The sequence below is a fragment of the Panthera pardus genome, unplaced genomic scaffold (genome assembly GCF_024362965.1).
Source record: "Panthera pardus isolate Hobbes unplaced genomic scaffold, ASM2436296v1 HiC_scaffold_21, whole genome shotgun sequence".
Taxonomy (NCBI): domain Eukaryota; kingdom Metazoa; phylum Chordata; class Mammalia; order Carnivora; family Felidae; genus Panthera; species Panthera pardus.
Window position 1 is genome coordinate 37,780,004 of NW_026526777.1, and position 24,930 is coordinate 37,804,933.

Sequence of the window (24,930 nt, forward strand, 5' to 3'; positions counted from 1 at the left end):
ACTACAAAAAAACCCGTAATTTAGCCCAGGCCAACCATTTGCTTCAGGTGTAAACTCCCCTCCAAAAATTGCATGTTTTTGTTCATTTTCTAAACAGCCCTCAGGTAGTTGGTTTTTATATTTTGTCCAAAATTTATAGCTAATGCAGGTAAAGATTGGTTCGGTAAGGGCTCACTCTTTCACACAGGAAACAGTCTTTTAGGTTTAGTTTTTAAAGAGTAAAACATTACAGATAAATTGAAGTTCCCCTATGTTCCCTTCTCTAATCCCATTGCCCTTTTTTCTAACCTAGAGGCAACCTCTTGTACCATTTTGTGTAGATCTGGTCCATATTTTAATACTGAGACAGTATAGCTTGGAGATTTGGAGAGTGGGTTCTCGATTTATTCTGCTAAGAATATCTTTATAAGTTACTTATCTTCTCTATGCCTTAGTTTTCTTATCAATAAAATGGGGATAGTAATAACCCCCTAAGAGGGTTGATAACAAGGATTGAGATAACTTGTATAAAGCACATGGGTTAGTGTGTAGCACTTAGTAACCTCTCAGTATATTTTGGTTACTGTTTATCATTATTCTTTCCATAAGCGTACCGTATATAGTGTTTTGTGTGGTTTTAAGAATATTTACACAGAGGGATTGTTCTGTAAAGTGTTTTTTTCAGCATAAACCTTTTGAGTTCTTTGTAATCTTTTCCCTTCACGGCTTTGTTTTCTCTTATTGTTAAGCCATGTATTTTTTTCGATTTTAATCTCCTCTGCCAATTACAGTGTGTAGCATATAATACATGCTCTAGGAAACTTAAATTGAAATGCATGCATTATTGACTGGTTTTGTTAACTTCTTATAAACTATTTCCCCATAGCCGTCTTCTGTACAGGTGGAAGAGATGGCAACATTATGGTCTGGGACACCAGGTGCAACAAAAAAGGTAGCCTAGTTCCATTTTAGTTTTGATAAATGTAGGATCACCCCATACTTACGTTGATTGAATTAGTGGTTTCATATAGTTACCACCAGGGGGCACATGTTCACAATCCCCCATTTCTGCTCACTGTACAAATTCTCATTGTGTTGCAAGTATTACCCTCCATATTTACTTCTGTTGTCTTCTGAACTGCAATAATTTACCTAAACTATTGATGGAATTATTAATACATGGGCTCGCTGGGAGATGATCTTTTAGTTTAAAAATTATTTGGCTTTAAAGAATTGGATTAAACATAATTATGCTCACACTGCCCCCATGATACCATTAAGCAGAATGCAATGATCGTATCTCTGCTTGCTTTTTTAAAAATAACTTATTTTTTTTTAATAGACTATTTTTCAGAGGGCTTTTAGATACACAGCAAAATGGAGCAGAAAATCCAGAATTTTCTCTGTACTGGTCTACTCCCTATCCTTACAGCCTTTCCCACTGTCAGCATCCCACAGCCGAGCTGTGGACATTTGTCAAAATTGATACACCTGCACTGATACATCATTAGTACCCAGTGTCCCTCTGTACTTTACATTAGGGTTCACTCTCGGTATTGTACATTCTGTTGGCTTTGACAAACATATGATGACATGTATCTATAATTATGGTATCATGCAGACTAGTTTCACAACGCTAAAATTCCCCCGTGTTCTGCCTATTCATCCTGACCCTTGGCAACCACTGATCTTTTACTGGCTCCATAGTTTTGCTTCTTTCAGTATGTCATGTAATTGGAATCTTACATATGTAGCCTTTTGAGATTTGCTTCTCTCACTTAATATGTATTTAAGGTTCCTCCATGTCTATTCGTGGCTTGGTAGCTCATTTCTTTTTACCAGTGAATAATATGCCATTGTCTGGATATACCACAGTTTACTTATACATTCATCTCCTGAAAGACATCTTGATTGCTTCTAAGTTTTGGCAATTAGGAATAAAGCTGCTCTAAATATCCCTACGTTTATTTCTTTTTGATATATTATAATCTCACTGAAAGAAATGTAATGCAGTAGCTCCCGGCTTCTTCTTTCACTTTTAGGAATACAGTTTTGGGATCTTATACATAAATGTTATATTCAGCATGGGAATAAAGTTCTGAAACCTAAATCAGTTTGTTCGGAATATCTTTCAGATGGATTTTATAGGCAAGTGAATCAAATCAGTGGAGCTCACAATACCTTAGACAAGCAAACCCCTTCAAAACCTAAGAAGAAACAGAATTCAAAAGGACTTGCTCCTTCTGTGGTAAGGTTTGATAGCTGTGTACCTGTGTGCATCTTAACAGGATAGAATCTCATTTTACAGAACTTCTTGGGCATAAAATAGGAGCTATAGATTAAATGAATGAGAATCTTCATTTCCTCTTGGTATCAGTGGTTTATTGCTTAATACTCAATACCTACAGTACTACAGTAGTAGTTCTCAAACTGTAGGGTGCAACACAGTCACCTGGAAGTATAGTAAAAAGTCATCTTCCTGAGCCTCATCCCTAGAGACCTCCATATGTACACGTATCTAGAGTATAATGTAATTCATTAGAAAAGGGGGGATGGTTTGAAGAAGCATATTAAGTACCTTGATAGAGTTTTCTTTAGGAGGAGGGAATCCCTGTTGTTTTCATAACTACAGGAAATATGTAGGTTTTTAATATTTTTTTAAACATTTGGCAAAATATTAAAACATTGAGACATTTAAGTAGAATATAGTATCTCTGAAAATTTGTAGTCAAAGCTTAAACAATGCCCATAATATACCTTTTCTCTTTCAAAAAAAAAAAAAATCGCCATTTTTTTGGTGGGTCTTATTGTGTTTATTTTGCTAATATTCCTGGTCTGTAGGATTCAAATTAATATGTTAGAGAAATGTGTTTACTAATTAAAATTGTAAACCATGAATAGGACACAGGCATGAGAAGAAACTGACAGGGTTAACGTGATTTTTGGAGGCCAGATGAAGTTAAAATTAGTATCATTTTAGACAATCAGATTCTGAGCCAAGGAAATTTGTTAATGACAATTAGGAGGTAAAACTCTACTGAGCTCCTTTTAATTTTTCAGAGCGTGTAGTCATTTTTTATCCATAATTCTTTAGACACTCCTATATGATAGTTTAGGTAGACGGTGACATTTTACAGATGAAACAGGCACAGGGAAGTTAAATGAGTTTTCTAAGAATACACAGCTTATTAGTAGGGCTGATTTTAAGTAGAACCAGTTTGTTTCTTGAGTACAAGGCAAAGTCAACACTACATACTATAACTTAATGATGTTTAGGTCATTTTCACACAAAATTACTTCTTGGTCAGGATAAATATCTGATTTAGGATTATTGGAAAGGGAAAATTTAGTCTAACTCAGAGTTTGGGTGAGGGGGAAGCCATCATTTTAGCATCTTGGTTTCTTTGTGGTAAAGATTATGATACCCAAAATAGGACTTTCTGCCATTCTTTTTCTGCCTCTGGTGCTGTTAGGATTTCCAGCAGAGTGTTACTGTGGTCCTCTTTCAAGATGAGAATACATTAGTCTCGGCGGGAGCTGTGGATGGGTAAGAGCCTTGCTTCTTTTGATGAGATCTTTTTCATAAACATAGGGAAGTCACCTAGTCCCGTTAAAATTGAATGTGTGTGCTTTTAACTTTCGACGTAGTGAATATCCAGCTGAGAACTACAGATGACACTGAAAAATACCTAGTTAGGACTTTTGCTCAAAAAATTAAATGAGGTAATGTATCACACTGAGCACATTACCTAGCACACGGGAGCATTGTTGGCTGCTATTGCTGTTGTAGAGAAGCTGGATGGGTAGCTCACTTGTCCGTGTGGTAGAATTTAAGCAGTGGGTCTTATTTTGAGGAGTAAGATTTCTGTTATTTTGGATTTTATCTTCTCAGGTTTAGTAATAACCCTAAAAGAAGAAATCTGATTCTGGGTATATAACGGGCATTTCAAGGAGTAATAAGGCCTAATGACTTTCACATACCTACCATCCGTGATTGGTCTGAATGTTTGGTTTTCAAATAAGTTTGTGGTGGGGCGCCTGGGTGGCTCAGTCGGTTAAGCATCCGACTTCGGCTCAGGTCATGATCTCACGGTCCGTGAGTTTGAGCCCCACGTCGGGCTCTCTGCTGACAGCTCAGAGCCTGGAGCCTGTTTCAGATTCTGTGTCTCCCTCTCTCTCTGGCCCTCCCCTGTTCATGCTCTGTCTCTCTCTGTCTCAAAAATAAATAAGTATTTAAAAAAAAAAATAATAAGTTTGTGGTACTTCTTGATTGGTCGCTTTGTTAGAATAAAAATTCTTTGAATGTTTTTTTAAGCACCCTTCTTTGCCCTCTTATTTGCTCATTGTATCTCTGAAGACATCCCTACCTTCGAAACTAATTTAGGATGATGGCTTAATGAACTAGGATTTCTGTTGTCTCTTCTGGACACCAAAACTTGTCTGTGGACCAAATTCTCAGGCACAAATGAAGGATTATCTGAAGGTTATTAGTAATGCTTCTGAATGGCTGTGAAAGCTTGCTGTTTCCAAGGATACTGCCCTTTTATACCAAACTTGGGTTTTTTTCAGGTTGCCTATAAACTAGATGTTGAGGATTAAGACAATTATACCAGTAAGTGAAATGAAGAAATACTTCATTTCACGGGAAAATTTATTTAGATTACTTAAGGATTTATACAGAGAGATAACCATAGGGACAGGGCTTAGTCCTTATGATGTTAGAGGTTACATGCAGAGTGTTAATGGCTTAGGAAGCATTTATTTTGTTTTGTTTCTGAAAACAATGAAACAATGACCATCGGAACCCAACCTTCATCTTCCTTTTCCGCTCCCTTAAAGTAAACTCAAGGTAACCCATCACTGGGTCAGATCACATCTGTTTCCGTTCTGCTTAAGTTGTTAGCCTGACATTGGAAATAACAGTATGAGATAGTTCAATCTGTTTCCCGGTGAGATATCCTCATTACACCTGATTGATGAGCCAGAGGAGTCAGATTAAAAGTCATTTCACATTCAATGTAGTTGAAACTGGTTGGAGTTGGGTGGCTACAAAATAACTTTCTTTACCTTGGTTTTTAGGGTAATCAAAATATGGGATTTACGGAAGAATTATACTGCTTATCGACAGGAACCCATAGCATCCAAGTCTTTTCTGTACCCAGGTAGCAGCACTCGAAAACTAGGTAAGCCTTTTTATAGCCTGTAGGACTTTTTTTAGATGTGCGAGTTTTTGTTAAAATTTTAAAAATAAATATCAAGCTAGTTTTCAGCAACACAGACTTAAAGCTAACATGTCATTGTATCTTTTTGAAATTAGAAAGATAAACACTCTGAAGAATATTTTTGGTTTATATATATTTGGGGGAGGACAAATTCTGATAATCTTGTGGAGTGTTCTTTTTGCCTCCACATTTTCACTTCTGTTCTACTCACTGTCATCAGGACATGCTAACTAAAGTTTCCTTTTTCTAGGATACTCAAGTCTGATTTTGGATTCCACGGGCTCTACTTTATTTGCTAACTGCACAGATGACAACATCTACATGTTCAATATGACTGGATTAAAGACTTCTCCAGGTAAGATCTTAGCAACTTCAAATCTCCTACCCAAAAACTAATATGGAAGTGTTTGTTAATGATAATTTAATATTGGCCTTTTTTCTAAACCAAATCTATGAAGACGTATGAGGACTTTGAGGTCTTTGATTAGTTCTAGTGATGTTTTGATAGATACATTTCCCTGTGGTAATTGCACAAGTAAACAGAATCCTGCTCTCTATGGTGATTTAATTTTATGTTAACGGTGAGTCTTTCCTGAAATTATGTCCCTTTGACTATATTTAGATTTATCTCAATTTTCGTGATACAGAAAGCTGTTCTGCTTAGCTTTTGTCTTGTTTGGGGGTTGTTTGTTAAAATTAGGGGGCTGAAGTTTTTAAGCCCCTAAATAGTTTTTATCTACTCAGCCTCCTTAAATATCTCTAGTTTTCCCCAACCTCGCCTTCTTTTTGTCTTCAAGAAAATTAAAATTGGAATTTGGTGTTCAAAGTTGATACATGACATTTTTTAAAAAGTGAAAATTTCTTAGACATCATCGAAAAGGGTTATTTGGGTTATATAATTTTAAGAATATTATCAATTACTTAGGCAAGCTACATATTCGTAACCTGGTTCTTGCTCAGGTCAGAAACAGACTTTGAATTCTATAACCAATCCCCAAAGTTACCTAGTTCCCATTAAAGTAAGATGTGTTGATAAATAAGGAACCTTAAAATAGTGTAGAATTTAGCTGGGCTCTTACAGAAGTTTCCAAAGACTGCCCCAAGCCATTATTAGGAGTTTGAATTCTATGACAGCTTCACAGTTGGTATTTCTAACACCCTGGATTGGTTCTGGTGTTTGTCTAAACAAGAACAAGATTATTTGGAAAGGGGAAGCGGTATATAACTTCTTTTCCTATTTTCCTGAGTAAAGCCAGAACTTGGATAGCTTTTAATTTAAATAGCCATATAAAATAGACTTTTTAAAATCTTTCTCCAAAAAATAAAAATATAATCCCAATTGTGTTATCAAATATACAAGAGCTCCTTTTTTTAAAAAAAATTTTTAATGTTAATTTTTGAGAGAGAGAGAGAGAGAGAGAGAGAGAGAGTGTGGGGGAGGGGGAGCGAGAGTTGGAGACACAGAATCTGAAGCAGGCTCTAGGCTCCAAGCTGTTAGCACAGAGCCTGACGTGGGGCTCGAACTCACAAGCCGTGAGATCATGACCTGAGCTGAAGTTGGACGCTCAACCAACTAAGCCACCCAACGCCCCACAAGAGCTCTTTTTGTGTCATTTTTTTTTATGGTGTGGCCCTAAAGGGGGGCTTGAGTTTAGTTTGTCCCTCTGTCATCGAACAAATATGCCCAATGCTACTTTACTAATAATTTAGTGACCTTTTTCCTGTGCTCCTAAAATAGTATTAGATAGATAGATAGGTAGATAGATAACGTTCCTTAGAAATTGAGTGACAGATGTGTATGTGACATCTGGTAATTGCTTATCTTTTTCAAAACTTCAGAGGGTCCTGGGGCCCCTGGGTGGCTCAGTCGGTTGGGCGACTGACTTCGGCTCAGGTCGTGATCTCACGGTTTGTGGGTTCGAGCCCCGCATCTGGCTCTGTGCTGACAGCTCAGAGCCTGGAGCCTGCTTCCAATTCTGTGTCTCCCTCTCTCTGTACCTCCCCTGCTCATGCTCTGTCTCTCTCTGACTCTCAAAAAATAAATAAATGTTAATAAAAAAATTTTTTAATTAAAAATACTTCAGAGGGTCCTGGGCTTAATATTTCATTTCCCATGCTTTTAATTCACAATATTTTATTATACTAAGTGATGTTCATAAGGATGACTCTGAACTACTTCAGTAAAGCATTTTCAGAGCCCAAATTATTAATTTAAATTAAGCTAATCAAAGCCAATACAGGTTTAAGGATTTTTCAAAAGGTTTGAAGCGTTTACAGTGTACATTATTAGACCAGCAGAGGGCAGTAAACACTTACTGGTTTAGTGAGAAATTTGGTCTGTAGTTTTCCATTCATAGTTCGAGTTGAAAAAAATAAATATAGTTTTGGAGTTGGATTCAGAACAAAGGAGGCTATTTATTTTGTGAGGATTTATCCATCATAATAGGTGAAAAGAAAATTATATCTGAATTGATTCACATTCTACTTCCACATTGAGAGTGTTGCAGTGGAAACTATTTAATATGTAGGCTTTTTCTTGAAAAGCAAAAACTACAAGATCTTTTTCCAGTTTTATTCTGGTAAAAGGAAGAGGTTTCTATGACCACTTAAGGAAAGCTATTAAGTCCCTTAATAATTCCTATTTCCTTTCTGTTAGAAGATTGGAGTGAATTTTTTTTCCTGTTTATATGTATCCTTAAATTCTCCAGTAAGTGAGATTATTTTTCTTATATTTCCTATTAGTGTTCTCATACCAGAGGCCTCAGGTTTTGGTCTGAGGGTAGAAGAAACTGTCAAGCACATTGTGCTAGATTAGATTACTTGCCCTTTTACCACAGGTAGTAAGAAGTCTAAACCTGAAGGCTAAAACTAACCTAGTTGGAGTATCTTACGTGTGAACATATAGTTTACCCCACTAGCTTTTTCTTTCCAGCCTTTTTAAAGTGTGGAATTAAAAAGACTCCTACAAAAAAATTAAGATAGATTCCTACATCCCAAATGACCTGTCCCTAAATCTTAACTCTTTCCACTGATTACTGCTTATTCATGCAACAAATGTTTGAAAATCTACTCTGTTCAAAGCACTGTGAGGTCTAGTGAGGAAAGAATAAAATAGGAAATTTGTCCTTGAGATTTGAAGTCTTAGAGGAAGAAGGACCAATGTATTATACAATGGAAAAGCCCTTCCTCAGGGTGGGGAAAGAGGGGTCTAATAAAGGCATTTAACTAAAAGAGTGGAAACTGGTTCCATTCTTCTTAGGAATGTTTTTCATCACTTTCTCTTCTATAGCCAGCTCTATACCAAGTATTTGGGCTTAGGTCATGAGAGTGCGTCTAATATAAAACCTCTCTCTGAGACTTCCTATACTTTTGTGACAATGTCCAATTCCTTTTAATTTAGTGAAAATAGCTTGACTATCTGTTTCAATATTCAATAGTCAATACACTAATAAAACTTGTTAGAACATTTATACTGTCTGCATTTATTTGAATACTGGAAATAATAAGAACCAAGTAATTTTATTTTTTCCCCCTCTGGCAGTGGCTATCTTCAATGGACATCAAAACTCTACCTTCTATGTTAAATCCTGTCTTAGTCCAGATGACCAGTTTTTAGTCAGTGGCTCAAGTGATGAAGCTGCCTACATCTGGAAGGTAAGTTGCCAAACTTCCCTCACAAATGTGAGACTAAAGTGTTCTTACAAATATTTTTTCTAAGATGAGCAAGTTGAATGCAAACATGTACTGTTAACTTTCTTTACATCAGATGTTCAATACAAGTTGCTTCTTGCTTCTTAACATAGCCAAACCTCTCTCTGTCAGAATATAACACACTTTCATGGCCAGAGCTGCTCAGAAATGACAATCCATGTCCTCCAGGAGTTTCACAGATTATCAGGAAATTGAGAATTCAGAAGACCGGAGAGAGTCTTAACTACTTTGTCCTACTTCCTGGAAAAACACGTTGGACTGCCTTTCTGCCTTGATCATGAGATCAAGCCCCATGTCAGGCTCTGCGCTGAGCGTGGAGCTTCCTTGGGATTCTCTTTCTCCCTCTCTCTCTGCCTCTCCCCTGCTTGCACACACACTCTCTCTCAAAATAAATAAATAAAAATTTTTTAGAAATATCTTCAAAATACAGTGTTTTAATCCCCAGGATCCTATACTCAAATTAACCATAGAGCCTTACACAAAACACTCAAAAATATTTGTATGGCAATTGTATCCTTTACTCTTTCATAAGTGTTCAATCTTAAGAACAGAATAGAAGATTAGAATAGAATAGATGCTTTATCAAGTTTATATATATATATACATTTTAAGTTTATTATTTTGAGAGAGAGAGAGAGAGAGAGTGCGGGGGAGGGACAGAGAGAGAGGGAAAGAGAGAATCTAAATCCCAAGCAGGCGCTGCACTACAGTCAGCACAGAGCCCAAAGCGGGGCTCAAACTCACAAACCGTGAGATTCACGCCCTGAGCTAAAATCAAGAGTCAGACGCTTAACCAGCTGAGCTGTCCAGGTGCTTCTCACTTTTGTATATATTTAATAGCATTATTTAATTTTTTTATTTTACTGATTTCCCATTTCACAAGTTTATAATATTTTTTTACTTTTTTTTTTTTTTTTTTTTTTAATGTTTATTTGTTTTTGAGAGACTGAGAGAGCATGAGCAGGGGAGGGGCAGAGAGAGAGGGAGACGCAGAATCCGAGGCAGGCTCCAGGCTCTGAGCTGTCAGCACACAGCCTGACACAGGGCTCTACCTCATGAATTGTGAGATCATGACCTGGGCTGAGGTCGGACACTTAACTGACTGAGCCACCCAGGTGCCCCAATATTTTTTTACTTTTTAAATAACAATGATACCTAAGTGACTACTATAAGCTAAGAAATTTAAAGCTGCTGGGGTCATCTGGGTGGCTCAGTCCATTAAGCGCCTGACTTCAGCTCCAGTCATGATCTTGTGGTTCGTGAGTTCAAGCCCCAAGTTGGCTCTGTGCTGACAGCGTAGAGCCTGCTTCGGATCTCCTCTCTCTCTCTCTCTCTCTCTCTCTCTCTCTCTCTCTCTCTGTGTCTCTAAAAAATAAACATTAAAAAATATATTAAAAAGAAATTTAAAGCTTTCCATTTGACATTAGTGGAGAAAACTGAAATACTACACAAGTAGCACTTGCTGACCACTGAAAAGTAGCTCTTGTGGGACTAATTAATTATAGAAGTGTCTGGGAGTTCAGAGAAATAAGAGTAATGTGGCATTGTTTTCCTAGGGCTAGAAATTATCTTCTAGGTTGCCCTGTAATATCATAAATGTCCCTGACATTGGTGAATTAAATGATCAGAATTCACACATTTTGGATCTTAGAGTCATAATGTCTCAAACTTCATAGACCCAGATTCAATGTTATCAAATCCCTTCTTAGGAGGCAATTACATCATTCGTAAGTCCTGCCAACCTATAGGAAGTCTTATCTTTAATGTTGGCTTAGGACAGGGTAGAATCTGTCAGGTATGAAGGATAATTCTTCAGCTTAATTTCATCTGGTCCTGGGGGACACACTAAAAAATGATTTCTCTGAATACCTAGAAGTACAAAAATGCAACACTACCTTAAGAGTTTTTAGTCACAATATCCTAGATGGTCACATGGTGGAGACGTTGTTCTATCCAAGTTGCTTTTGTGTTGTACTTGCCTCTTTTCCTACAAGCACGTTTCTTTTTTTTATTTATTGTATTTTTATTTTTTTTTAATGTTTATTTATTTTTGAGAGACAGAGCATGAGCAGGGGAGGCGGGGAGAGAGAGAGGGAAACACAGAATCTGAAGCAGGCTCCAGGCTCTGAGCTGTCAGCACAGAGCCCAAAGCAGGGTTGAACTCACAAGCTGTGAGATCATGACCTAAGCCAAAGTTGGATGCTTAACCGACCAAGCCCCCCAGGCACCCCTACTTATTGTATTTTTAAATGAAAATTTGCTTGTAAAATATATGCTTGAGACCCTGATTCATAAGAGTTTTTACTTAGTTTCTTGTCTGTAAAATTTTCTGATACAAGTTTTAAACTTTGATGATATAGGTTAGCAACACTAATGCTTTCTTCTAATATTTTAAGTTTTGAGTTTCAAATTTGGTCTTAATGCTTATTTTTCTTTTTGTTTTCCCTTTCTCCTTCTCTCACTATCTTATCTCCATTCCTTTTTCTATTTGACTTCCAACTTAGCAGAAAGATTTTATTCCTACCAAAGTCTGTATCTTTTTAAGTTTTTTAATTCCTTAAAAGAAAAGTACACATACAAAAAAGCATAATAAAAGATTATGCAAAAAATACTTAATGCACTGATCATTACTAAAAATCTTTTAAAATAAGTTTTTTATTACATATATGTAATTATGCATGTAATTGTATATTATACATGGGTGTATGTGTTTACAGATATATTTTATTGTCGATTCTATTTCCTTTAGTACACAAACTGTTTTGTTTCGTTTCAGGGAATAAGGGTGGAGGTATAGTTTCTTTAGAGACATGCAGTAAAGATACTTGACTGTTGTTAGTAACCCATTTTCAGATGTCTACTCAGTGGCTATCACATACATGGGTGACCCTTTCTAAATTCCTAGGCAGGGTCACATGTCAGTGCTGAATGATGTGGTTCAGACATGATGTTCTCCTGCCTGTCCACACATAACTCAATGTGCAGGCTCTGATATTTGAGATCCTGGCAAGCTTACTGCTCCTAAAATTGAATTTGCCTAGTGACGTGGCTCAGTTTCTCTTTTCCATGATTAAAAAATAAGATGGGGGTGTAGTTTAAAACCATTCCATGCAAGCTGAGTATCCAGGCTGTTAGGTTATCTTATAGCTCTGCTGTGTTTCCAGCAGTCAGAATTCCTTCAAGTGTTGGGATTTTTTCTATGGTAAAAAGCCCATGGGCACAAGAAAACAGTGAAATAAAGGAGTTCCAGATCTTAAGACAGAAGAGAATAGCCTTCTAATCTTTACCACTGCTCAGCAAAGGGGAGATATAATATATAGTTAGGCTCTCTGATACTGAGGCCCAAGACTTCAAAAATACAGTTAATATATTTTTTTCTTTTTAATTTCTTATCCCTCACCTCCTTTTCCTGGTTCATTTCTGTTATAGCCGCTGAATAGTATTGAAGTGGTTATAAATAAACTCATTTGGCACAGTCAGTTCTACCGCTGACTGGCGAAACATTGAGCCTGACACTTTAGGAAGTGTAAATGATCTCATGGCAGAAATAAAGATGAGATTTGGTTTCTCACTGGGCATAGTAAGGAGATTTTGGGGGGAAAGGTGCTCATCTTTTTTACATGTTTAAGGATACAAAATGTTTATTACATGCATAGCTTAGAGCCAGTTCTTTCTACCTGTTGCGTTTATAGTTCCAGGAGTTTTACCACGGGGACTCTTCATGCCTTGAAGCAAAGTCTGTATAACAGCTAGAATATGTAAGAGAGGGCAGTTTTCCATGGTTTGACCCTCTCCAGGATGCACAGGTGTAAATGTCTCTTGGACTTAGTTTCCTCTTCCTACTTAAAAATAGAGAGAGGCTTTTAAAAAAATGAAATCATGTAAAGGCAGTAATGTTTTATAAAAATGAAGTGACCATAAATAAAAACTTACTTGAATAAAAAGGAAGGATTTAAAAACAACTTGAGCTTCACCAGAGGACATTTTATCTCCTTTGAGTAGTCAGCAAGGGTACTATACCACGCTAGTATAGTCCTAAACTGTGAAAGCGCTTGTAACTACCATTCAGATAAACTTGCTGGACAGTACCTCTCATTTCAGCCTACCTCATGTCCTTCTCTCCAATTTTTTTTTTGTTGAGATAGAATTCATAGGATATAAGGTTCATCATTTTAGTTATTTGTCAATGTACAGTTCAGGGATTTTGAGTATAATCACAATATCGTGCAACCACCATCACTATTCATTCCCAGATGTTTTCATTACTCCAAAACGAAACACTGTACCTTTTAATAAGAGTCTCTCTCTGTTCTTCCCTGCCTTCGGCCTCTGGCAAGCACTAACCTCTCTTCTGTCTATGGTTTTGCCTCTTCTGGACATATCCTACACATAGAGTCACACAGTGTTTTCAAGATTCATCATGTTGTTGCAGGTATCAGTACTCCATTCCTTTTTATGGCTGAGTATTCACTGTATGTATTGACCACATTTTACTTATGCATTTATTAGTTGGTAGATATTTGAATTCTTTCACTTTTTTGGCTTTATGAATAAAGCACCTATGAGCGTTCAGGTACAAGTGTTTGAACATACATTTTCAGCTCTTCTGTGTGTATATCTAAGAATATAAGTGCTGGGTCGTCTAGTAATTAATTCTATGTTTAACTTTTTGAGGAACCTTCTCCCCCCACGTTTGAAGCTATGTAAAGTGCCTGGCTCAACAAATGCTGACTTTTATTGTCATTATTATTCCTATCTTACCAGTTTGTAAAAAGTTTTTCCAAGGGATCTTTTGTTTTTTCTCTTAGATCCTATAGGTAAATGCAAAAATGTACATGGATTCTATTGGCGGATATTTGTTTGTTTTTTAATTTATTTTAATCCTTTGTATACACGTTTAGGTTTCCTTAGGTATTATAATGCCTAGGAAATTGAAGAAGAGCCAGTATCATGAAATGACAAGCTAGAGGCCATAAGCAGAGTAAACCAATGCAGTAGAGTAATGTGTTCCTACCAGGGAGGGTCAAAAGAACATTAGGGTTTTCTCTCCCTTTTAATTTGCTGCTACCCATCCTGCTTAGGCCTTGGGTGAAGAGAAACTTAATGGGCTGGGGCCATCCCAAAGAGAGAAGGGTGGAGAATTTCTGTGACTCCTGAAATGAAAGTCTTTTCTAAAATATGCTACCTTGTGAGAGAATGAGTTATTGCTCTCTGTGCCATTGTAGGAGGCAGAAAGTGAGATCCTTTTTGTTAATACTCAGGAAAAAGCTTTTTCTGTGAAACTCTAATTAACCCAGCAAGGCAAATTAGACTCTGTTCTTTCTCTTCTTTTGCTTTTTGAATCATTACCTGTGCCATTTAACCCAAGAGAGGAGTAGTAATGATTGAGTTGGAGAACCTTATGAATCAGTGTGTTGAATATCTTCACTACAATTGAAGGAAATCTATTAAGTTTACTTAGTCATTCTTGCAAATATTCTTTCCAGAGTCGCCTCCACTTTCTTCATACAGATGAACAATGATTCAGAGCCTTGGGAAAATGAAAAGGGAATAATTTCTCTTTTTCAAACACATGTGCTAATAATAGTTAAATGAGTTTGTGCCATATTGTGCTGATTAATTCCCATGGCCTCTGAAAGGGATTGACAGCTCTCGAATGAATCAACTGTCAAACGCAGATCACTAATGGCATCCAGCGAGGGGGGGATTCTGATCCTTAGTCATGTGTGTTGTACTGCATAATATGACCCTTGATTCATTAAAACATAGCAGAACTTAACTGAAAATTCAAGAGTTCTTTAATCAAATTAACCAAAATGAAATTGTAAAAGATTCTTTTTTTCTAAAAAGGATACCAAAGTGCCATGTAAAAGTATATGGTTTATAGTCCTTCAAAATGCAGGGATGACTTTGGTAAAAATCAGTGAGTCTTTTGGATGAAAGACTGTCCTCTTGTCGCAGGAGAACTGGTAGTATGTCTGAGATGCCTTCAGGGTTTAGTTAATGCAGTATTCCCAGAAGTCACTGATTAGAGAAGATCTGAAAATGCCTAGGCTATGTAAAAACAGGGCTCCCTTGAAGTGCACACTACCTAGCAGCTGAACCCCATCCTTGCAGAAAGTTACCAGCTAAGAAGTGAGGAAAAATGTCATTCTTGAATTTTAGTCAAAATATATATAGATAGTTAGGTAGTCCTGTCCTGGTATCTGAGTTCATATCTGTTTTCTCAGATCGGTGGCAGAAATATTTTGCCCATTGGAACTCTTTTCTGAGCTATAACTAGGCATACTTAAGAGACGTTTGGTAACAAAGCTATCTAAGGCACAAATATGGAGAGATTCAAAGGCTCTATCTGGAAGACCTAGCACTGCTCTGCTGACTTGTTTTTTTCTTTTTTTGATGGTGTAATAGGTCTCCACACCCTGGCATCCTCCTACGGTACTCCAGGGTCACTCTCAAGAGGTCACATCTGTGTGCTGGTGTCCATCAGACTTCACAAAGGTTTGTAAATAAATCTCTGTAGTTGATTTAAAAAGTGGATCACAGATTTGTAGATTTTCCCAAGGTTATTTTGAGTGTTATACAGACTTCAATGTTTAAATAGAGATCGAAAGAACTAGAGGCCATCCAGGATCTATGTCAGCATTAATCATACACATTCTACTTTTCTCTACCAGTAGAGAAACTTACACTAAAGAATAAGAATGGATTTCTTGATTCCTTGGAAGTCATTGTTTTCCTAAACATAGAATTAAGTTTTCAACGTCATTAAATTTTATCCGAAACTCTAAAGTAAAAAGAAAATTTTAAGGTGAAAAAACTAGTTTTATTAACTATCTACATATTATCAATGTGACATATTAAAGGTAACATCTCGACTGTTCTTCACAATCCAATTTAGTGTTCACATGCCTAAACAATGCTTGCTGTGAAGTCTTCATGTGCTAGGTTATCTATAGCAAAACTACATAAGTAGCTCTAAAATGTTTTAGACATTTCTCACTTAAAAAAAAAAAAATTTAACAGTAATACTTAAAAACAAAATCCTGAAATGTGGAAAGACCAGAAACATAATCATAATCTTTATGTACATGTAGGGCTTTCATACAATAGCAGCCCAAGTTCCAGTCACTCTCCTGGCCTGTACTTCCCCTGGTCTTTGGGTTATTGGGATTTACAAGAAATATCACTTCTGTGGAGATCTCCCCTTTCACGTATGAAGTTTTGAGGTTTTGTTCCCATCTGTTTTTTATCTTCCAGAAACTTTTTATGGTCTGCTCTACTCAAGGCATCTCTGCTAGCTTTCCAGTACTGCTGTGGATTTCTTTTTATTTCTGTATCCCTATATAACCATTTCTGTGGTCAGCCTCGTGATAGGCCTTTTTTTTTTTTTTAACTTAATCGTTTTAATCACCAGTAATTATATCCCAATGACATTTTCCTTCTGAGATTCCATGTAACTTGCAGTGAAATATCTGCTTTTAACATATTTTCTATTTTGTAGAATTGGGATAGTTTTTTAATTTTTCAGTTATTTATGTCATCTTTTTTCAACCACCATATATTGTCCTCATGTATATGCACAGGAAGGACTCCTAGGAAATGACAAGGCTGTTTACCTATACTCATCTAGTGACAACCCTTTTAAAAGTTTTTTTTAAATAATTTTGCTCCTAGGGGCACCTGGGTGGCTCAGTCGGTTAAGTGTCCGAGTGTCCGACTTTGTCTCAGGTCATGATCTCATGGCTCTTGGGTTCAAGCCTCACGTCGGGCTCTGTGCTGACAGCTCAGAGCCTGGAGCCTGCTTTGGATTCTGTGCCTCCCTCTCCCTTTCTTCCCCTCCCCTGCTCATGCTCTGTCTCTCTCTGTCTCTCAAAAGTAAATAAACATTAAAATAAAATAAAATAAGATAAGATAAGATAAAATAAAATAAAATAAAATAAAATAATTTTGCTCCCAGCCTAGAGTTAGGAAGGTAAGTATGGTATAAAAACAAAAGGTTCTAGCCTCTGAAATTGGAAAAACATAATATTTCAGTTCTAGCTTTGCCACTTAATTGTGATGACATTGGGCAAACAACTTTATTCTAATCTGCAGATGAGGTTATTTGAGTTCAAGGTTTTTTACATTGTGAGTATTAAACAAGTTAAAAAATGTAAATTGTCAGATGCACAGTAGGTGCTCTGGAACTAATAACTCTTATTAATAGACCGTAGAGTAACTGGGGATTCCAGGCATTTCTTGTTGAGCAGTTAAATATGTGTGTCTTCTTTTGGCCTCCCAGTAAGGAAAGGAAAAAGCTGCCAGTCTCTTGGGGGCCAAGACTTAAGAGAACGTGTGTTCTTTTTTTCTCTCTCTTTAGTGACTGAAATAGAGAAATTATATAAACAAATGCTGGGGAACAGCTCTGGTACCAGTGGCCATTTGCCACAAGCTCTTCAGGCTGGACTTTCTCTGCCATAAAAGGCTGGGACCAAGATCGGGAATGGTCAGATATTTTTAAAGGGGCAAAGGTTATTTTTAACTTCTTTCAGCCTAGTGAACTTGTTGTTTTCCCAGATCGCTCCTTTACCTATTTAAAAAGAATCTCAAAGGAATGGTTTCATTCTACTTGTCACAGCTTCCTAGAGTCCTGAACTAAGCCTGATCTTGGAAATGATCCCATTACTTTAGCAGTAAGCCAGATCATGTATAATTCAGAAGAAAGTGGTAGAAATTGAATGGTGACATGTACTGGTTTATCACTTAAGAGGGAGAGTAAAAAAGGTATTATAATTATATATGTCATAGTCCTATAGAAAGTTATAAAGATAATGACTAGCCCAAGTTTTTAAGGCAAAAATGAAATGAACTTGGTTTTATAGTATGGCATTAGGTCAGGTAATAAATGACTGGTAATGAAAGACATACCAGCAGAATTATTAAGAAACTATAGAGAGTCCTTTGGAAATCTGGAGTGATTCCTGAAAGCAAAGAATGGAAGTATATGATTTTTCAGATATCATTTTCTATATCCTGGTGTGTCAGACAGAATAATTCTCCTTATGAGTCCTTAAGATCTACAAAATTTTTCCTTTGTTGTAAGTCTTTGATTGAAACTTCTTGACTCCCTTCCTGGTTCTCACTAGATTGCTACCTGCTCTGATGACAATACACTGAAAATCTGGCGTTTGAATAGAGGCTTAGAGGAGAAATCAGGAGGAGATAAGCTCTCCATAGTGGGTTGGGCATCTCAGAAGAAAAAAGAGGCGAGAGCTGACCTAGGTAAGGATCCCATGCATTTTTCTAAGTTGTTCATGGTTTAATTGGTTTCATTCTACAGTACAGAGTGATAAGCTAGATTTCATCTTGTCTTGGTATATTTTTAAAGGAAAGCACCATCTTTTTGACATTCATTCTTTTCAATACATATTTTCTGAGCACTACTATGTTTATCATCTATACGAAGCACTGGAATCCAGTGGTGGATTTATTTTCAAAATTTTTATTGAACATTTACTATGTGCCAGGCACTGTTCTGAGTTGCTGGAGATTTAGCAATGAACAAAAGAATCAAAAAACCCAAAGACATAAACGAAGCTTACAGATTAGTATGAGCGGCATAGAAACAAGTTAAAGTAAAATATGTACTATGTCAAATCATGAGTACTTGAGAAAAAAAAAAGAACACTGGGAAATTAGGTGCCCAGGGAGGTCTAAATGTTTAGATGACATTTGAGTAAAAGAAGTGAAATAGTGAGCCACGTGGACATTTTGAAGAACATTCCAGGCAGACAAGTGCAAAAGCCCTAAAGTAGGAGCAGGCCTGACATATTTTTTTGTTCCTTGAAGGGGCTAATATGGCTATAGCCCCTGTGGCTGGTGCAAGCTAAGGAGAGAGGGAGGGCAATAGTAATGGGAAATGAGGTTCTTCTACAATTTGGCTTTTATTCTGACAGACAAAAAGCTATTGCAGGGTATTAAATAGACGAGTATCATGATCTGACTTTGCTTGATCATTCTTACTCCTGTGTTGAAAACAAATCGTAAAGGGAGCAGTATAAAAGCTGGAAGCTAATTTTAATGTCGTTTTGAAATAATCCAGGAAGCCATGATGGTGACTTGGACAGAGGGGTAGCAAAAGATATGGTAAGAAGTCTTCAAATTCTGGATATATGTACAAGGTGGAGCCAACAGAATATGGTGTGGAATCAGATGTGGGATGTAAGGGAGAATTACTAAGGATGACTTCAGAGCTTAGGGCTTGTAAAACTAGAAGAAGGGAATTGCCATTGACCTAAACAGGAATCACTGCAGAAGGAACAGGTTTGGGAGGGAATAGCAGAAGTTCCCTTTGGGTATTTGTTTGATATGATTATTAGACATTCAAATGGAGATGTCAGAGAGGCAGTTAGATGTTAATTTTGCAGTTTGGGGCTAAAGCTATAAATTTGGGGTCCATCATCATAGAGCAAGGAAGCTATAGCTAAGGTAGAGAATAGGTCTGGGGTCTGAGCCTTGGAACACCCCAATGTTTAGAGATTAGAGAGGTGAAGAAACAGACACAACCAGAGAAGTTAGAGAAGAAACCAGGAGAGTACTGTATTTTGGGACCCAAGTAAGTAATGGAGAGGGGGGTCCATTTGGTCAAACGTTTTTAGCATTCCACGTAAGACAAGGACTGAAATGACCTTTGGATTTGGCAGTGTGGGGATTATTTGGTGACTTCCATGAGAGCAATTTTGGTGGAGTGTCATGGTCTGATGGATGTTCAGGAGGATCAGAGAAGAGAACTTGGAGACTACAAGTATAGAAGGCTCTATCAAGGAGTTTTGCTAGAAAGGAAAGGAGAGAAATAAAGTGGTGGCTGAAGGAAGAAGAAGCATTTGTTTGTTTTGTTTTAATAGGAATATAGCATTTTGGAGTACCTGGGTGGCTCGGTCAGTTAAGCGTCGGACTTTGGCCCAGGTCATGATCTCACACTCCGTGAGTTCAAGCCCCATGTTGGGCTCTGTGCTGACAGTGAAGAGTCTGGTTAAGATTCATTTTCTCTCTCTCTCTCTCTCTCTCTCTCTCTCTGTCCCTCCCCCTCTCCTCCACTCTTGCTTGCACTCTGTCTCTCAAAAGTAAATGTTTAAAAAAAAATTTATTTAAGCAGTGTAGCATTTTGTATGTGATTGGAAGGATCCTATAGAGAGAGAAACTTGATGCAGGGAAATTTACTAGAGCAGTGTTCTCAAGTAAGTGTGAAGGGATGGTATCAAATTCACAAGTAGAAGGGTAGGACTTTGCTAAGAGTGTGGATAGTTCATCCATAATAATTAGAGAGAAGGTGGAACATACAGGCACAGTGAAGGTAGGTCAGAACCTATGGAAGTTGATAGCTTCTATTTTCTTAGTAAGATAGGAATCAGGATCATCAACTGAAAATAAGGGTAAGGGAGGAAGTGGTTGAGATTTGAGGAGAGATAAGTGAGTCTGAAATAGTCACGCAGAGAAAAGAAAAGAAAGTGGACCAGGGAAATACGGTTGTTGGGCAGTGGGTCAACTTGAGGCTAGTGGTCATGAATTGCAAGTGAGCAGTGTCTAATGGTTGTCTGCTGCCCAGGTACAGATACACTATAGGTGCGGAGTTGCATTTAACCAGAGGTGTGGTTTAAATCCACAAGTGTAAAGTGAGAGGAGGGCCAAGGAAGTTGAGGGTAGATATGAGAGGATGGTTGTAATGGTTGACTGCAGGATTTAAACTGGGTAAGGAAGGAAGTGAGCATAAAGTGGCACTAGGGGATAGTGTCAAAGTGGGAAGATAAATGAATTGAGGATCCCCTAGAGATGAGGGATTTTGGAGATTGATCACTAAAGTGAACTGTTACATAGGTGGTGGTTGAAACTGAGATAACAGGATTTGCAGATTGGTAGTAATAAGGTCAAGGAGTAAGTGGCTTGAGTGAATTAAAGGACAAGGCTATAGAAACCAAGGCATTGGAAAGACCATGTATGTGGATTTTGTAATAACCATGAATTGACAGAGACAGTATTGAAGAGAGTGATAGTACACCAAGAGCAAAACTCTTCCAAGCACTGGACCAGCCAGAGGGGATTCTCATGTTATCAACAGATATATAGTAGTAAGCTGGAAATTCAAGCTTAAAGATTCATTTTACCTTAACCATCAAGGCCTAAGCTAATGGGGAATTGAAGATGAGACCGAATATATGCCCATTTTTCTAATGACTTAGTTCTTTAGTCTCTTAAAAGATGCTATAAGCAGAACTGGATTCCAAGGGAGGGTCTTTTACTTGTAGGTCTGCTTTAGTAAAGCCTTTGATGCCTTTATTTTTTAGTTTTTAGTGTTTCCTCTCTTTAAAAAAATTTTTCTTTTATTAGTATTATATAAGTTTAAAAAGCCAGCGAGTCCTTCAACAGTGAACGAGATAAACAGTCCCCAGATGCCCTGCCCCATAGTTCCCTTTTCTCAGGGACAGCCACTCTCAAATCTTCTAGCTGATTCTTTGATATGTGTGTCTATATCTCTAAATAGTATTTGTGCATTTCTGTTTCTTTTGATTTTTGTTTTCTTTTGTTTTCAACTTTATCTACTGACGTCTCACTTTGTGAGATGAGGATTTCGCTCTGTGTCCCCACCATTACCAAGCCTCTGCATGCTCCGCATTCCCCTATCTTCCCAATACAGGATCATAATTTTGGTTTGAACAGGAGTTAGCTTTTTGTTTTTGGTGTTTTTCTATTCAGAAGGGAGTTAGATAGTAAACTGCTGTTACTTTTTACTTCCTGAACTTTTTTTCCCCCTTGAGGCTCTTTTTTTTTTTTTTTTTTTTTTTTAAGAGACTTGTCAAGATGTATTTACCTACCATAAGTCCACCCATTTAAAGTATACAGTGCAGTGGCCTTTAGTATATTGAGTTAGGCAGTCATCAACACAATCTCATTCTAGAGTATTTTCATTATCCAAAATGAGGGTCCCAATTTCCCTATATCTTTATCAGCACTTGTTATTGTCTAATTAATTACAGCCCTCCTAGTGAATGTGAAGTGGTATCCATTGTGGTTTAGATTTGAATTTCCCTAATGGCTAACAATATTGAGCATTTTTTCCTGTGCTTATTATTTGCCATTTGTATATTTTCTTTGGAGAAATGCCTCTGCACATCTTTTGCCCAAATTTTAATTGGACTATTTGTCTTTTTAATGTTGAGTTGTAAGTGTTCTTTATATACTCTGGATATAAGCCCTTTGTCATATAACGATTTGCAAATATTCTCTTATTCTGTAGGTTGTCTTTTTACTTCCCTAATGATGTCCTTTGACACAAAATTTTCTAATTCTGATGAAATCCAACTTACCTGTTTTATCCTTTGTCAATTAGTGCTTTTGATGTTGTATCTAAGAAACCATTTCTTAACCCAAGGTCACAAAGAGATTTTTAGTTTTAAGCCATCTGGTCCATTTTGTGTTTGTTTTTGTGTACGATGTAAGATAAGGATCTAAATTCATTCTTTTATACATGGATATCCAGGTTTCTCAGTATCTTTTTTTTTTTTTTAATTTCTTTAACGTTTTTTATTTATTTTTGAGACAGAGAGAGACAGAGCATGGACGGGGGAGGGGCAGAGAGAGAGGGAGACACAGAATCGGAAGCAAGCTCCAGGCTCTGAGCCATCAGCCCAGAGCCTGACACGGGGCTCGAACTCACGGACCGCGAGATCGTGACCTGAGCTGAAGTCGGACGCTTAACCGACTGAGCCACCCAGGCGCCCCTCTCAGTATCATTTTTAACAGAGACTATTCTTTACTCCATTAAATTATTTTCATACCCTTGCCAAAAATCAATTGACCATAAATGTAAGGATTTATTTCTAGATTCTCATTCTGTTCCATTGATGTATATGTCTATCCTTAGGCTGATACTACATTGTCTTGATTACTATAGCTTTGTAGCAAGTTTTTGAAATTGGAAACTCTGGGTCCCCCAATTTTCTTCTTTTTCAAGATTATTTTGGTTATTCTTGGTCACTTGTATTTCTATACAGATACTAGAACCAGCTTGTCAATTTCTACAAAATAGTTCCCTGAGATTTTGATAGGCATTATATCAAATCTATAGTTCAGTTTGGGGAATACTGCCATCTTAAAGATGTGTTAACTTTTGTGATCCGTGAACATAGATGTCTATCAGCTGCCTTGTCTTTATATTTACTTATCTATCCCTAATTTGGGAAAACAAAAAAGAGAAGAATCATGTGTTTCTACCACTCACAAATAATTTTAATTAACATTTTAACTTATTTTTGAGATTTTCCTCCTTTTCCACAGAGATTCTTATTAATAGAATCATGTTTATACTGTAAATACATTTGGATTTCTTGGGGATGTCTTCCCTGAACATGATGTTCTAAGCACTTTCTGTGTTATCTTTTTAGCAAAATATTTAAAATAGTCCACTGAGTAAATGTTCCACAGTTTATCTAGCTATTCTCTCGTAGTTGGACATTTTGTTTCCAAAATTTTGTGAAACTTTTTTCTGAATTTAGGGTTCCCTCATCCCATTAAAATAGATTCCCAGAGGTGGCATTTCTATGTTAATTGCTGTAACCATTTTAAGAGTATTAATGAAAAGTGAAGTTGCTTTTAATTATTTTTAGTGTATCATTAATTATTCTTGGTTTTGGAAGCCAAGTCACAAAAAGAGTTATACATGTTGACCAAGTTTGGACCATAATAATAGCGACCACATTCAGCCATTATTGAGTAGGAGACAATCTAAAGACCCACTTGGATTATCTTACTTAGTTTCCCGAACAGCCGAAACTAAAGCTCAAGGAAGTTAGGTTCGCCTAAGATCCCGCACAGCTGTGAAGTTTGTAGTAGAACCAGACTTCAAACACTTGCAGTCTGGTTTTAGAGTGCGTGCTTGGTCTGTGCTGACAGCTCAGAGCCTGGAGCCTGCTTCAGATTCTTTATCTCCCTCTCTGTCTCTGCCCTTTCCTCACCCACACTCTGTCTCTCCTTTTCTTAAAAAATAAATACACATTTAGAGTGCATGCTTGGAAGCACTCTCCAGTACTGCCTCCTTTAAAACCCAACACAGGAAAGCATAGTTCAAGTTAAGACCCAACCAAGATTTCTCCATTCAGGGTGCTGCTAGAGTTACTCTGAAGAGCACTAAAGAAAATCAACCCCACTTGAATGCCAAAGGTTGGCACATTGGCTATTCAGCCCTGTAATCCAGCTTCCAGCAACAGAGTGGCTGCTGTTAATCACACCACCAGTTTGAAAATGATGGTCCTCTGCTTTCCCAAGCTTCTAATTGCCACCCCAATCCTTCACTGTTGTCCTGGGCTTCGTATCTTCTCTTCTGGCCCTTTTAACACACCAACTAGAAGGCTTTAAACCCGAGGCACAGCGCCTTTTCCCTCTGCCCTACTTTTCCCAGCCAGCACCTGCTCTATCGCTTACTATTGTGTCACTGTTTCAGCCAGCAATCTCAGTACTGTCAAGGCAAATGGTTCTCAACCCTGGCTGTGCATCTTAACCAGTTGTGGAGCTTTTTAAAAGTTTGTGTGTCCCCAGAGATTATTCAGTAGGTCTGGGGTGGGGGCCAAGTATTCTTACAAAGCTTACCTGTATTCTTACCTGTATTCTTACAAAGCTCCAAGTAATTCTGGTATGCAGCCAGGATTGAGAACCTCTGGTCTAGGCATTATTGAGTGACAAAGATGATTGTCCTTATCTTGAAGAGAAGGAAACCTTACCTGTACTATCTCATGTGCTTGCCATAGTCTTGCAAGTGTGCAGAATGCTTACAGAGTCTGTTTTTTGATGCATGGAACCTCACTGTCATCCCTCTCAGCAGTAATGAAATTTCACAAACATTGTTTAATGATTCTTTGCTGGGTACTACAGGGGCCCTAGACCTAAAAATGAGTAAATCATCATCACCTGCCTTCTAGGTGCTCACAGTCTAGTCCAGGAGGCAGATACAAAAGCCCTGTAGTACATTGTAAACATTTCTCTTAGC

At 37.4% G+C, this 24,930-nt stretch overlaps 1 protein-coding gene across 3 annotated transcripts in view; it reads left to right on the plus strand.

Annotated features, from left to right (window-relative positions):
- Nucleotides 1-24,930, plus strand: part of DTL (denticleless E3 ubiquitin protein ligase homolog) — a 42,142-nt gene that overhangs the window by 9,763 nt on the left and 7,449 nt on the right. For all 3 annotated transcript variants that reach the window (XM_019428941.2, XM_019428950.2, XM_019428965.2), the window contains exons 6-13: nt 866-931; nt 2,115-2,227; nt 3,453-3,526; nt 5,059-5,162; nt 5,452-5,556; nt 8,743-8,855; nt 15,324-15,413; nt 18,041-18,176. In XM_019428941.2, coding sequence (XP_019284486.2) covers nt 866-931; nt 2,115-2,227; nt 3,453-3,526; nt 5,059-5,162; nt 5,452-5,556; nt 8,743-8,855; nt 15,324-15,413; nt 18,041-18,176 — 801 coding nt within the window. The remainder of the gene's footprint in view (nt 1-865; nt 932-2,114; nt 2,228-3,452; nt 3,527-5,058; nt 5,163-5,451; nt 5,557-8,742; nt 8,856-15,323; nt 15,414-18,040; nt 18,177-24,930) is intronic.